Source organism: Lotus japonicus, chromosome 4, assembly GCF_012489685.1.
Source record: "Lotus japonicus ecotype B-129 chromosome 4, LjGifu_v1.2".
Taxonomy (NCBI): Eukaryota; Viridiplantae; Streptophyta; class Magnoliopsida; order Fabales; family Fabaceae; genus Lotus; species Lotus japonicus.
In genome coordinates this window covers 60,106,736-60,121,115 of record NC_080044.1, presented here as the reverse complement: position 1 = coordinate 60,121,115, position 14,380 = coordinate 60,106,736, and the positions used below count along the sequence as shown (strand labels likewise).

Here is a 14,380-nt window from a genome sequence, read left to right as displayed (position 1 = left end):
AGAAAAATCCAATTAACTCCATGATGAAGAAAGAATGTAGAAATAACACCATCACCAGGTGATAAGTGTCATTTTTACCTAGTTTTGATGTGCAATTTAGGCCCTTATCTTTGAGATTAATGAGTTATATTTAACAACTTCACCCTCTTTTTATTAGAATTTCCTGATATGTGAAATTTAATTAGAATGTGCACAAGTATTGATTATAATCTCAAAAAATGTTGTAGGATTGAGGATTGAAGATTGAAGAAAATGCAAGCTTTGGTTAGGAATAACAAATTTGAAGTTCCTGTGTGCCGGACACTCCTCAGAGGTTGCCGGGCGCTCCTGGAGGTCAAGGAAACTTTACCTTGAAGAATGCAGAGTGCCGGGCGCTCCTCAGAGGCTGCCGGGTGCTCCTGGTGGTCAAGGAAACTTCCCTATGAAGAATGCAGAGTGTCGGGCGCTCCTCAGAGGCTGCCGGGCACTCTGTCTGACGAATTTCCTATTTAAGCCCCCTCTTTAGAAATCTGAGAGAGAATTTTGGACCAAAACTGAAACCCATCACTTAGGGAAAGATAGAACTCGAAGGAGAGCATCAAGGGAGATATAGGAGACTAGAGAGAAGGCTTTGGAGCCGATTTCATCGCCGGGGAACCATCACGTATTCGGTTTTTCATCGTTCTTCTTCGCTTTTATGATTGTAAAGCTATCCATGGAAATGAATAGCTAATTTCTCATTTGTTGGGATTAGAACTAGTTGCTTTGATGCTCATGTAATCTATTTGATTTCCTTTCATGCAAATTTCATGTTTCTATGCTAAAGAATCAATGGTTTTCTCTTTTGCTTCATGCTATATCTGAGGTTTGATCCCCTTGGGTATTTTGATTGATTCAAACTTGTGTAGGGAACTCGCACGTTCTTGAGTCTGAACTAGAGTTAATCATATGTTTCTTTTCCATGATTCAATGATTTTTACCTTGTGCTTCATGCTTGTTTTGGATTGATCACCTAAAACATGAATTTAGATTTAATAGGGCGGTGGGAACTAACTATTTAAATCTGAATTAGGTCAAATCATCTAATGATTCTAAGGTCTAGGAATAGGGTTAGATCATTAGTCTATTCAAACATCAATGTTTAATGCTACTCACTATTGTTAATCGTCAAGGGAGTGAAGGTTAATATAGGGAGTTGATAATCTTCTACACCGGGGAACTGGGTAGTAAGATAAGAAATGGTGGGAGGAATCAATTGCATAGAACGATATTTGTATGTGAATCAATAGAATACATAGAGGTCGAACAACGAAACTCTAATCCCAGCAAAACTATCTACCTTGGTGAATCCAACTCTTTTTATCTTCTTGATTTATGTTTTTATGTTCTTAAACAAACAATCAATCTCTTTGTAAACCATTATTTGTGTTTGTTAGCTATTGATTCAAACGTAGAGTGGTAAAAAATCTTTCACCAGACTGTCCTCATTAAATATATATATAGCTACTATAGTTAAGTTGATTCACATTTAAGTAAAGCCGTAAAGGTGCTCCAAACCATAGTAAAATATGTTGGAAGAGAAAATAAAAACTACAACTTGGAATAAAAGTTTCTAAACATAATATCATTTTATCCCCGAATAATATATAGCTCAAGTGGTAAGACCTAGGGGACATATGGGTTGGGTGGGGGAGGTCTAGGGATCAATCCCTGACGGGTGCAATCTATCTTTCCGATGTAAAAAAAAGACATAATATCATTTTTAGAAAAGTAGGAAATTATTTAATTAAATATCATATTTATGACAATTTTAAAAAAAATAAAAATTTTAATAAAATATTTGTACAATTTTCTTTGCCAGATTATAAATTATTTTACTTTTATTTATAAATAAATTTCAAATTTGCACCACTCTTACAAAGTTTCTATCATTTTACTTCAATTAATTTAGTAAGTAATTATTCTAGTATTACGCGACTGGATTAAGGATGAATGACGTAATGAAGGGATGCTTCGTTAGACCGCTCTTTAAGAATTCTCGTATTCTAGCATCCAGATGGATACCAGAGGTAGGTACCTGCATGGTACTTTGACACTCAAGTTAGCAAAGCTAAGCGAGAAATAAAGGTTAGGTTAGGAGGAAGTGTGTACTTAGAATGTGTCCCCTATTGTTTTTATGCATATATAGGGTACACTAAACCTGAATCTTCCATGACTTATAAGGATATATCAAGATATAATAGATCCTATAAGGAATTATAAGATAGGCTTAATTGCACTTTTGGTCCCTGATGTTTGACCTTTGTGCAATTTTAATCCCCTTTGTTCTAATTGCGCAATTTTAGTCCCCTTTGTTCTAAGTTAGTGACAATTGGGTCCCGTCGTTAGTCTTCCATATAATTACTAACGATGGTTTCTATTTACACCCTTTATTTTCTATCTGCACCACCTACCCTATATTAAAAAAACAAATAAATAATTTATAAATTTTATTTAACCTAATACATGATAATCACAAATACAGATTAAAATAAAATCCCCAAACCTAATACTCATCATCTTCAACCTCCAGATCTCACCACTATCTTCAGCCTCCGACTCCCACACCACCACATGTCCCGACACTGTGCTCTTCTCTTCACCCTCTCCTCAACCTTAGCAGTCACTACTTCCTTCTCTCTTCTTCTCAACGCAACCGCCACATTCCACCCACCACGCTCCTCTTCTCTCCACTCAAGCCGCCACCTCCCCCTCTCTCTGCTCGTTGCTGTTACCTCATCCTCTTTATCCTCGCGCGGGCACCACCTCCTCCCGTGCTCGCCCGCGACCGCCACCTCCTCCTCTGCTCGCGCGCAGCCACCAGATGGAACTGGCCATGACCCAAACGCCCAGTTCTGCTTCTGATCTGACGGAGTAAGTGCCTACAGCCTTAGCTGACCACGACGGGGAGCCGTCCAAAGGAGTTTCCCCTCAGATCTATCGCCCACCGCCCCTGCGACCATCTCCCATTCCCGATCTGTTCATCGCCACCGCACTGCTTTGCGGCTGCGCCGCCACCACTATCTCGTTCCTCTGACTTCCGAGCACCACCGCCATTCTCTTTCCCAGCACCAAGGCAGGTCTCGATTTGATTCATCATGCATCTGTCCCTGGTTTCTTTTTTCCTCTCTTTATTATGCTCACTCTCATAAAGATCAAACTCACAAAAAGTTTGGGTTTTTGTTTGAAATGTGTTTACTTTTCTTGAATTTGATCATGTCTGTTGTAGGGTAGTTCATGAGTCAAATGATGAGTTTCTGGCCTTTGATTTCTTCTGTTGCAGGGTAGTTCATGAGTCAAATTTGACGGAAAATTACACTTAAAACGGGTGTTTGAATTCAAGGTTCCAGGTCTGGGTTTGTAGGGGTTGTTGATGATGATGGATGAAGACATGAATTGATGTAGATGATGATGATGATGTTGGGAGATGATGATGAATTGATCAAGATGATGAATTGTTTAATGGGTGAGAACACCGGGTGTTTTATGGATCAAGATGTTGGGAGATGATGATGAATTGTTCAAGATGATGAATTGTTCAAGATGATGAATTAATCAAGATGTTGGGAGATGATGATGAATTGATAAATATGATGAATTGTTTAATGGATGAAAATTACACTTAAAACGGGTGTTTTAATTACTGAATTTTTTTTATTTAATTTGTTTTATTTTTTTTTTCATTTTTTTATTTATTTGATGAGGAATCTAAATAAGAATATTCCGTTTAAAATTGAACGGAAGCTAACGGCAGACCTGCTTTTCACAAATTGAAACAAAGGGGATTAAAATTACACAAAGGTCAAACATCAGGGATCAAAAGTGCAATTAAGCCTATAAGATAGGCTATTACATTGACGTAGAGACCTTATTCTCATGTTCGCGAGACATTGTTGACACTATGTCAAAATACATGAACCTATCATTTTATTCTGTAACACTAATTTAACAAAAAAAATATGTATGTAAATTACGTTATTCAATACTAACCAAAAACAAACTAAAATATCATACAACCCACGAGTCATCAAACTGGTATGACTAATATAAAAAAGGCTTATATATGTTAAAAAATTTGAAAATATGATATTACTTATTTAATATTGGCTTAAAAGCGCTTTTGGTCCCCCACGAAGGCGATATGTGCAAACATGGTCCCTAAACTATAAAAATAGCATTTTTAGTCCCCAACGTTACCCTCCGTTAACAGTTTTGGTCCTTCTGTTAATTTTTAACGTTTTTACTCCCACATGGCACATTTTAAATGACGTGGCACACATTTGTCTGGTACTAAAATTGCTATTTTTATTAAGTTCTACAACATCTTCATCCTTTATTTTTTTTTAATTCCTTCAACATCTTCATCCTTAACAAATTGTGAGGAGTGAAATATAAATTGCAAATGATGATGAAGTTTATCGATACCTCCCATGTCTATGCAGCACAAAAGATCTGTTTTGGCTTTCTCTGGTTAGTATAAACTTGGTCTTCCTGAAATCAATAGAATAATAAATGATTCACACTTTCATCACAACACCTCAATTCACGCCAAAAACTGAAATGGGGATCCCAAAGGCCAGAAAAAGTTCAATTCAGAAACAAGAAATCAAGAGAAGTTTATAAAAATGAAAGCTTTATCCCCATCTTCCCCAAGAAAACCCTAACCACCACCCACCAACCCAGCAGCCCAGTCGCCTTTTCTTCTCCCCCTCTTCATTCTTTTCAACCACCAAACCGAAACCTCCAGCCACCAGAACAAATCTTCAAGCAGAGACTCAGATTTGGTTGATGGGTAACCAAAACCACCTTTATGGAACGGGTAATTTTGACAGAGACGGTGATGGGTCATCGTTGCTACGGTGGTGTGGATGTTCGGAGTTGAGGGATTGGAGGAGGACGAAGTATTCAGATATTGGGCAAGTGTTCAGATCTAGGGGAAGTTATACAAATCTGGGAGAATGAAAGGCTACAAAGCAAGGAGTGTGGTAATGGTTTTATGGGAGATGAGTGGTACTGGATCTCTTTGGGGTGGAAGGTGATTTGTGGGAGTTGGGTTTGGAGCCCCACCCCTTAGGCTTTGCACCCCACTAAAACAGATACGGAATTTAAATTTCCGTATCAATACGGAAAATAAAATTCCGTATCTGTTTTAGTATATAATGAGTGGTTGAAAATGTGACACGCATGCTTAAATACAGTACAGAATTTTAAGTTCCGTATTCAATAGGGAGAATACAGAACTTTAAATTCCGTATTTGATAAAGTGGGGTGCCAAGCCCCATAGGTGGGGTGCCAAACCCAACTCCCGTGATTTGTTGTCACCGTGATGGAATTGTTAAAAATTTGTGTTTTTTATCTTATTTGTTTTGGGTTTGTTTGTAATGAGTGAAAGAATATAGATGAAGATTAGGATGAAAGATTATGATTTTTTTTTTCTGGGTTGTTTGGAAATAATGATGAAGATGATGGAAGAATACTTCAAGATGGTGAATCTTTTCTGGGTTTTCCAGAAAACGTTAATATTTTAACGGAAAAAGGAAAAGGGACCAAAACTGTTAATGGAGGGTAATGTCGGGGACTAGGAATGCTAGTTTTATAATTAAGGGACCATGGTTGCACATATCGCATTCGTGGGGGACTAAAAGTGCTTTTAAGCCTTTAATATTTAATGGAAATTTTTACATTTTATAGATTATAAATGCATAATTTTTGCGTTAATGTGTACAACAAGGGTACCAAAATGGGCTTGACCCATTAGGCCAGCCCATTTGACCCACATTTTTTAGTGCAACGGGATGAGTATTTCCAACACTTAGCTCAATTTTTCAACCCATTAAATTGATAGGTCAAAATAGATTGATCGAGCCAACCTGCTGGGTGAGATATTAAAATTTTATTTTTATTTATAGATATTATAAAGAATTAAAAAATGGAATATTACTTAGGGCTTCAGTTTACACTACAAGAAACACTTGTTTTAAAGTAAAAGATTAGCATCGACTTCAATGCTAGTTTTTTCCTCTTTAGCGTCGGCTAAGACAAGACAAGGCCAACTCAAAGCGTCAAAATAAAAAATAAATTCCACTAAATGATAGTGTCGGTAGATCGACGCTACTTAGCATCATCTTACCTACTATTAGAGCAGGCCACGACGATCGCTAAATCCAATAGCCTAGCATATGCCTAACGTCATTTAGCTGTCATTCATGGCCTATGCTAATTTCACTTGCCAACTTAACGTCGGTCGTGATCGACGCTAATGTGAACTAGGTCCAGCCCTGACCGACGCTAAACTTCAATGGTTTGTCTACCCCATTGTCCTTATATAAGCCCCCTTTTCCCCTCCTCCTCAAACCCTTAACCCTCACACTCTGAAATCCTCACACTCACAAATTCGTCGTATTCAATACTCCACATCTGCCCCCTTAAACCCTCACCTCACAAACCCTTTCCCTCACATCTTAGTCGCTCGCCCCAACCTCCCACGTCATCGCACTTGGCTCAACCTCTCCCCCACCCTTTCGTCTCCTCTTCACACCCACAAACCCTCATCTCTTCTCCACCTGTCCACCTCAAACCCCTAAACCTTCATTACTTGGCTTCTCTCTCAAGGTCATAAGATCGGAAAGCAGGCCAACTACCAACTTCTGTTGCGCTTCACAGCCTTCGTACTCCATATTTTGTCGTGCCCCGCACCACCATGAGCTAAGCTAAAATCGTTGTGCTCCATAGTTGTCGTTCCTTCCTCCCGTCTCCTTCTTACAAGGGCGACTTAGCACAACGTATGTGTTTTATTTTACTTAATTAACAACTCCTGGAATGTTAATTCCTTTTATCTATTATATTTTGCTAAGCTATGGCTGTCAATAAAAAATTTACAGTGAAGCTCATTCCAAGAATCAAAGCAATATGGGTATGATCAATCTCTATCCATGATTCAACCTTTATTTTTATTGTGAAATTGCTATTTTTTTCAAGACCATGCATTCTTTTGCATCTTTCATTTTTGCTTAAAAATGAGTGGCAACCCTCCAAGCATGCTTTTAATGAAGAATGGCTTGTAGTAAAGATGACGAATTATTTTTGCTATTTAATTCATTTTCTTGTTAATCATTTAGCTAGAGTCGTAGAACTTATATAACTAATTTAGGTGCTATCTATTTAATGTGTCAATGAAAATTTGGTGATAACTTACATCATTTGCTAACATTGTTGGGGTCCCTAAGTTGGTGATCTCGTGCTGATTAACCAGTACCTATAATTTGGAGAACCTAAGCATAAAAGCTCCAAATTAGGGGCACTCTTTGACCCGGCCGAGAACGACTAGTTTAGGGGTCCGTATACTACGAGCATAATTGTGTACCTCATCATCATTTTTGTATTGTCAACTAATATTAGCGTCGGCATGATTGGTGCAAGTTTTTTGATTTTCCAAATCGTCTGTAGAGACAACCAAATCAACTCTAACTAGAGTCAGTTTATGCGTATGATGCTAATGTTTATGAACTTACGTTGGTCAAAGATCCAAGTGAGTTGTGTCAACTCAGAGACGGCAAACTCACACTAAATTGTAATGTCGGCTTCGTGACTGAAACTTTAAGTTAGCTTCATACAATTTAATGTGTTCCTGGATGCTGACGCTGACACTATAAAAAAACTATGTTTATTAGTGGCTATCGGTAATGCTTAATTACTAACGACCCATCAGCAACTAAAAATTGTGGATATAATTAGTTTCGTCGGTCGTCTGGATTTACCGACCACTTAAATTGCCCAAAGCTTTAACAATGGTAATAAGTAAACCACTAGAATGTATTATGACACACACTTTATAACAGTTTAATTCAAGACCACCACAAAATGAGAAACTTAAAAAAAAAAAATTTAAATGCATTTTCTTTTTACGGTTTAAAGCCGTTACAAACATTGGTGTTCCAAGTATTTTTACCGTACAGTGGTTTGTTAATCATTTTTGTGGCTTTAGTCATCAAATTTTGACACTTGAGTGACTGACGGTCTGAGATGTCTTTTGGACCACATCATGGTCTACATCACGAGGTCAGATGTTTATTTACTTCGAAAACAACTGTTTCAATGCATATAAGCCAACAATTAGAAGCTAAATTAGACTATTCTATTTCAGGAAAGAAAAAAGAAAAAGTGACGAAAAGTTCTAAGCCACTTGTGCTGTTTAGCTGTTGATGTTAATTTAATTGGTTCCGATTCATTCATAAATAATTTTCTCTTCATCTTATTTTCAATTTTTTTATTTTTTTTATTTTTTTTATTTCTATCACATAATTTATTATATCTCTAATTATTCTTCTTATATTTCTAGTGCAAGTGTGAATAAAACTTTGTTGTAATTTAATTATCTATTAATGGGAGAAAAATAAATCATTCACCACAAAATTTCACCTCTATCTTGTGTGAGATAGTGAGAGAAATAAATAGAAGAGAGAAATGCATGTGAGATGTAAAATAAATGACGTGATAGAAAAAAAAATGAGTTAGTGAATGAAAATACATTGATTTTTTTTTTTGAGGAATTGAGAAAATTAAGAATACTTCATTAAGTAAAATATCAATATTACTATTAAATTTAATACATGATCGGTTATTACAAGATGAGAATCATCAAATAAATGTTAAATTTATTTTTACAGAAAACATTTTTTAAAGGCTAAGATAATGTATATCATTAGTTTTATGGGAAAAAAATTTACACTTGATTTTCAATGAAAAAGAAATGTAGGAGAAGAGAAATAGAAAAAAATTGAGAATATGGTCGTAAAGAAATTAATAAGAGATAAATAAAAAGGTGAAAAATAAATACAAGAACAAAAAAAATTAAAAAATTTGTTTGTTTTACGTCCATCAAGCGCAAATATATATATGTAAATTCTATCAATAAAGAATTATTAATAATTGAACTGTCTTTTCTGCATATCCACACATTTCGATTGTAACATTTGAGCTAACACTTGCAAGCGTGACCTGTAAAATAACTTAATAGCGGGAATAATAGCAACCACCGAAAATACAGTACTAGTAAATTAGATGCATGGTGGGAAAAAAAAGTTTTTTCCCTTGCTATATGAGTACTATACTTCTGTATATAGTTTGTGTAGACGTAGAACAAACAGTTTATATGAGACAATGTTCAACCGACATACATATTTATGAAGATTTTTAGACGTGTCAAATATTAGCGGCAGTTAAAAATCATTACGTACATATTAAACTGTATGTTTAAGGAATGTTTGATATGTATCTAACAATGATTTGCAGCAAAATTTTCTAGGTAATTGTCAAGGCAGAGAAAGCGCTTTTATACTTCCTGCAGACTGCAGTTTACTTTTGTAGTCAATTAAGAAATTCTTATGTTAGAGATTTGCAAATTAATATTTGACATATATAAAATATTTATCTCTAAGTTCAATCGTACATTTTATCAGGTTATGTGGGTTAGACGATACATCAAATTTGAGTCTCATACTCTCATTTACCAATAAGTACACTTATGTTTGGTCTGATAGTTGAATTACTTAAGCATTTAGTCGAGACTTCCATTCCTAAAAGAATTAGTGTCATAATTGCCGGCTGTATTGATAATAAAAATATATCAAATACATTTCAAAATAGTTATTACTTTTTATATACTTATATTCAGTTAAAGCGTATTATTATTTATTACTGTTGCGCCAAAAAACAATTACTTTATTTATTTTAATCAATACATGAATTTGTTTAATCAAACAACGTTATCCATAGTAATTAATCATATTTTTAATAGTTCTTAACCTCTTTAAATGTTAGTTATAAAAATAGAATTAATTTAGTTATATATTTTATTAATAATTAAATAATAAAATAATTAAATTTCTTAATTTATATATAGAGATTACCGACTTATGATGCAATCGCTCTTTTGTATCAGCATAAATTAGAGTAGTCTTTTTCTTTTGAGAAAAAAGGATGATGCCCCGACGGTGTAATTTTACATCGTCAACCAACAGGGGCGTATCTAAGATTTTCTTATTGGGGGGGCCGGAATATAAGACTAAAAAAATATTTATTGAATATTATATAAACTTTAAATTATTTAAATTTAACTTTTCGTTCTTTCATAATACTAAATTTATCTATTATTGTATTAACAGAGATTTTTTCAGCAATTTCTCGCTCGATATATACAACTAATAAATTTCTGAGAAGATCATCTTCAATTTTGTTGCAAAGCCGAAGTCTTAAAAACTTTCACTGCAGAAAAAGATCACTATGTAGATCGATCTGTAGATATTGTTGTTTTTCCAGTTTCAACTAACTTTTCGTAAAACTCTGATAAACTGAAATTTTTTCCTAAATTAGGATCTCGGGAAACATCTAAATGATAATGTCTCAATTGGAAAGACAAATTATTTTTTTCTAGTTCGGAAAAATTATCAGCATAACATTTCTCAACAAGCTTATAGATTTTCTCATTATAAAATAATTTAAAATTTTCCAAAGAATCTAAAGCTGAACTAAGTATAAGAAGTTTCACTGCCTCTGCATTAAATCTTCTATTTAATTCAGATAGTTGCAAATCAACTTCAGAATAAAATACATATATTCTATAAGGATGTTCCATATCTCCATCTTGTTTCTAATGACGATCATTACTCATAAAATAATGAGCTTTCATGTCAGGAACTTCAACTTGATGAGCATCACAAAATGTTATCATATTTTCTATATAAAAATAATCGATGAAAATTTCAAAATTCTTGGGGGGCGATGACCCCTGCCAACCCCTCCCTAGATATGCCCTTGCCAACCAATCAGATTTCAAAGATGTGTTACGTCAATTAATGAAATTAAATAAAAAGAGAGATTTTCTCACATCCTTGAAATCTGATTGGTTGATGGTGTGAAAAAACTTTACACCGCCAGGGGTGGGGATTCTCTCCTGTGGGAAAAAACTTGAGGAAATAATGTGAGCAGGTCTCAACCCACCATTTCTTTTAAAACATATCAAAAGCTGAAAAGAAAAGATTAAATAATGTATTTTATGTGTGATGTACTCAATCATTTCATTTCTCTACCCAATTCTCATACCATAACATTAACACAGTAAATTTCATTTTCGTGTAGAATGCAGATCAGATCAGCATCTCCCATACTACAAAAAAAATCCTCAAAGCACAGTGTTAAGGTTTTCCATAATTCACTCTTTTCTTTTCTTGATACTTTTATTTCTTTTCTGGAACCAACAAGTATTTATTTACCATTTCAAAATTTATGTATTCAGAATAATTTTTTCTGGAACCAATAAATATTTTCTAATATATCCTTAATTATCTCAATTCCACTTCTTATCATCTCTTACTACCAAAAAAATGATTGGGTACATCACACATAAAAGATACTATTTAATCTTCTCTTAATTTCATTCTTTGATTTATTTTAAAAGAAATTAAGGGTTGAGATCTACTCATATTATTTCCTCAAGTTTTTCTCGCTTGAGAGGATCCCACCCCACCGCATAGAAATTAAACTCTTTTTTTTTTTTTTGTTCTTTTTCTTTCCATACGTTAAAAAAAATTCTTAGGTAGATTTATAATTCTCTATCCGTATTAATTAAAGTTTAACTACTTTCTACTTTTATGTTCTTAGTTTGATTTTTTTTTTTTGAAAAGAGTTTGATTTCTTACATCACACAAAATTACTCATGCATTGAACATGATATTTTTTTTATTTCTTTTGCCCAGTTGTTAACTTAAAAAGAATTACACATTTAAAATATTAATTTCTCGATAGGTCTTTAGAATTTTCCTAGCTATTAAATAGAGCTAGCTGGTTGTCTTGTCTCTCTATATATACTCGCATCAAGCCAATTCCTGTAGCGCTACAACGCCATCATCAACCCTTATATCAGATCAAGCAAGGTTTGGATCTGAGAGCAAAACTCTTAGAACTAAGAGAAGAAGAAAGATAAAAGATAGGCAAATATAGCTAGCTAGAGTTCATTTTCTCTTGACATAAACATGGGCAGACCACCTTGCTGTGACAAAATTGGCATTAAGAAAGGACCTTGGACCCCAGAGGAGGACATCATCTTGGTCTCTTACATTCAAGAACACGGACCAGGGAACTGGAGATCAGTTCCTACCAATACCGGTATACAACTACACTTAACTATTTCCTCTTAATTTAATCACTTTTTCCATTTTTCTGATTGATTAGTATAGTCTTTTCATTAATTTTGTGTGTTCTTTTTTCTTTTCTAGGTTTGATGAGATGCAGTAAAAGCTGTAGACTTAGATGGACTAACTATCTTCGTCCCGGTATCAAACGAGGTAACTTCACGGATCAAGAGGAGAAGATGATCATCCACCTCCAAGCCCTTTTGGGAAACAGGTACTAATTACTCACATGTTTGCTCTAATTTGCTATTTTCAATATAACAGTACTAGATCTTGAAGAAGTAGTTAAAGAAAAGAAAGTTAGGTCACAAAACACACATACACAAAACACACACATATTTTACCTAATACTAACATTTTCAGATCCAAACAATATATGGTACTCATGAAATAAAAGGAAGTAAGTATATTGGATCTAGTTGTTTGGTTTGGAAATACTTGCTGAAATTAATGATGAAGTTGTTGCTAAATACACAAAATGATATTGTAAGGAGCAGATGTGGTCTTGGCATGATCCACTAAGATTCAACTATTGTCGTTTCGATTCGTAAAAAAAATAAAAAATTAACAAGGTTTCTGTATGTATGAACATGCAGATGGGCTGCTATAGCTTCATACCTTCCTCAGAGGACAGACAATGACATAAAGAATTTCTGGAACACCCATTTGAAGAAGAAGCTAAACAAAGACCAAAGTGGGAGTGAAGAGGGTCATGACCATGAAGGACATTCTCCTTCCTCTTCTTCTTCCCAACAGATAAAGGGTCAGTGGGAGAGAAGGCTCCAAACAGATATCCACATGGCCAAACAAGCCTTATCTGATGCTTTGTCCCTTAATAATGTTTCACCTGAAACCAAGCCCTCACCTTCTCATGCATCCACCACATACGCATCAAGCTATGAAAACATTGCTCGATTGATGGAAAACTGGGTGAAAACAACTCCAAGTTCAGTTGAGACAAACTCCTCATCAGGTTATTCAATCAGCAACGTGGTCACCACTGGATCTAGTTCTAGTGAAGGAGGGCAATCCACCACGACGTGCGCGCAAGATCATGCTTTTGATTACTTGTTGACCTTCAAATTATGTGATGGCGGATCTCGATCTAGGTCAGTTGAAGAGAACAACAAGAAGGAGGGTATCTTCCAAGATCTGAAGACAGGTTTCGAGACACAAGTCCCTCTCACGCTGCTGGAGAAGTGGCTCTGTGATGAAGGAGCTGCTCAATGCCATGAAGATCTCATAAACATGTCACTGGAAGAAAGTTCCACAGGTTTGTTTTAGCGTGTGTTTGAATTCAGAGTCGGAATCACCTTCAATGCTAAAGCTATGTAATATTAGTATTTAGTATGTTTAGATCTACTTCTCTTTCATCACAATCAATTCTGAAGCTTACAAGCTACTCAAAGTTTCTTTCATTAATCGATCTCAGCTTCAGGATCAATTGTAGAAGAGATTCTAAGCATGCACTGTAACTTTTCTTTTTAAAGTGATTCCAGTAGGTTGTAATGTGCATCCAAACAGCGGAAATTAAGGCCTTTTAGAAATATGGACGAGCTCTTGCAAATGTAACTTAATTAGCTTAATTAGAATTGTACATTACAAGTACGTCTTTATCCTTAATTATGTTATGTACCAATGTTTAAGAGTTCAATGTACGTGTTGTTTCGCCATTTAATTTTTATTTAATTATTAGCAAAACTGTATTCAAAGCTAACATAAGGAGTGGTAGAACCTAAATACAATATGACCTAAGAAAGAAAGAGCAGGAATCAAAAGTTGGAGATCATATACTGATTACCAATCCCTCCCTAATTAAAAGAAAAGGAAACACCATACCCTTTCAAAGAACCAACATTGTGAAGTGACACAAAAGCCACACCAGAGATTAATGTAATGTTTCTAATTTATACCATGAAATGACAATTCATCTAGGGTTACCAACAAACGTTTAACTTATGGCTTATATACTGATGTGATTTTAGCGCATTTAGCGTACTATATAAGTGCTTATAAAAAAAATCAATACTATATAAGTTTATTAATCAAGACTGAGGGCATTAATTGTATTACCCTCAAGTTCAAGTACTTAACTCTAATAAGGATAGTTAGATAAGTTTTATCTTCATGATAGTTTTATCCTGATATATTTTTTATACTGATAAAAGAAGAAT

The 14,380-nt window shown here is 34.8% G+C and overlaps 1 protein-coding gene and 1 long non-coding RNA gene across 2 annotated transcripts; both read left to right on the top strand.

Moving 5' to 3' along the window:
- The first annotated feature begins 2,285 nt into the window (after positions 1–2,285).
- On the top strand, positions 2,286–3,646 carry LOC130716031 (uncharacterized). Its single transcript, XR_009011843.1, has 2 exons — positions 2,286–3,098; positions 3,302–3,646. It is a non-coding gene; the product is annotated as an uncharacterized LOC130716031 (long non-coding RNA).
- An 8,232-nt stretch (positions 3,647–11,878) lies between these two features.
- On the top strand, positions 11,879–13,879 carry LOC130709910 (myb-related protein 306). The gene is made up of 3 exons (XM_057559040.1): positions 11,879–12,180; positions 12,291–12,420; positions 12,803–13,879. Exons 1-3 carry the CDS (start codon positions 12,048–12,050, stop codon positions 13,488–13,490), a joined length of 951 nt encoding a protein of 316 aa, XP_057415023.1. The 5' UTR covers positions 11,879–12,047; the 3' UTR covers positions 13,491–13,879.
- The last annotated feature ends 501 nt before the right edge of the window (positions 13,880–14,380 follow it).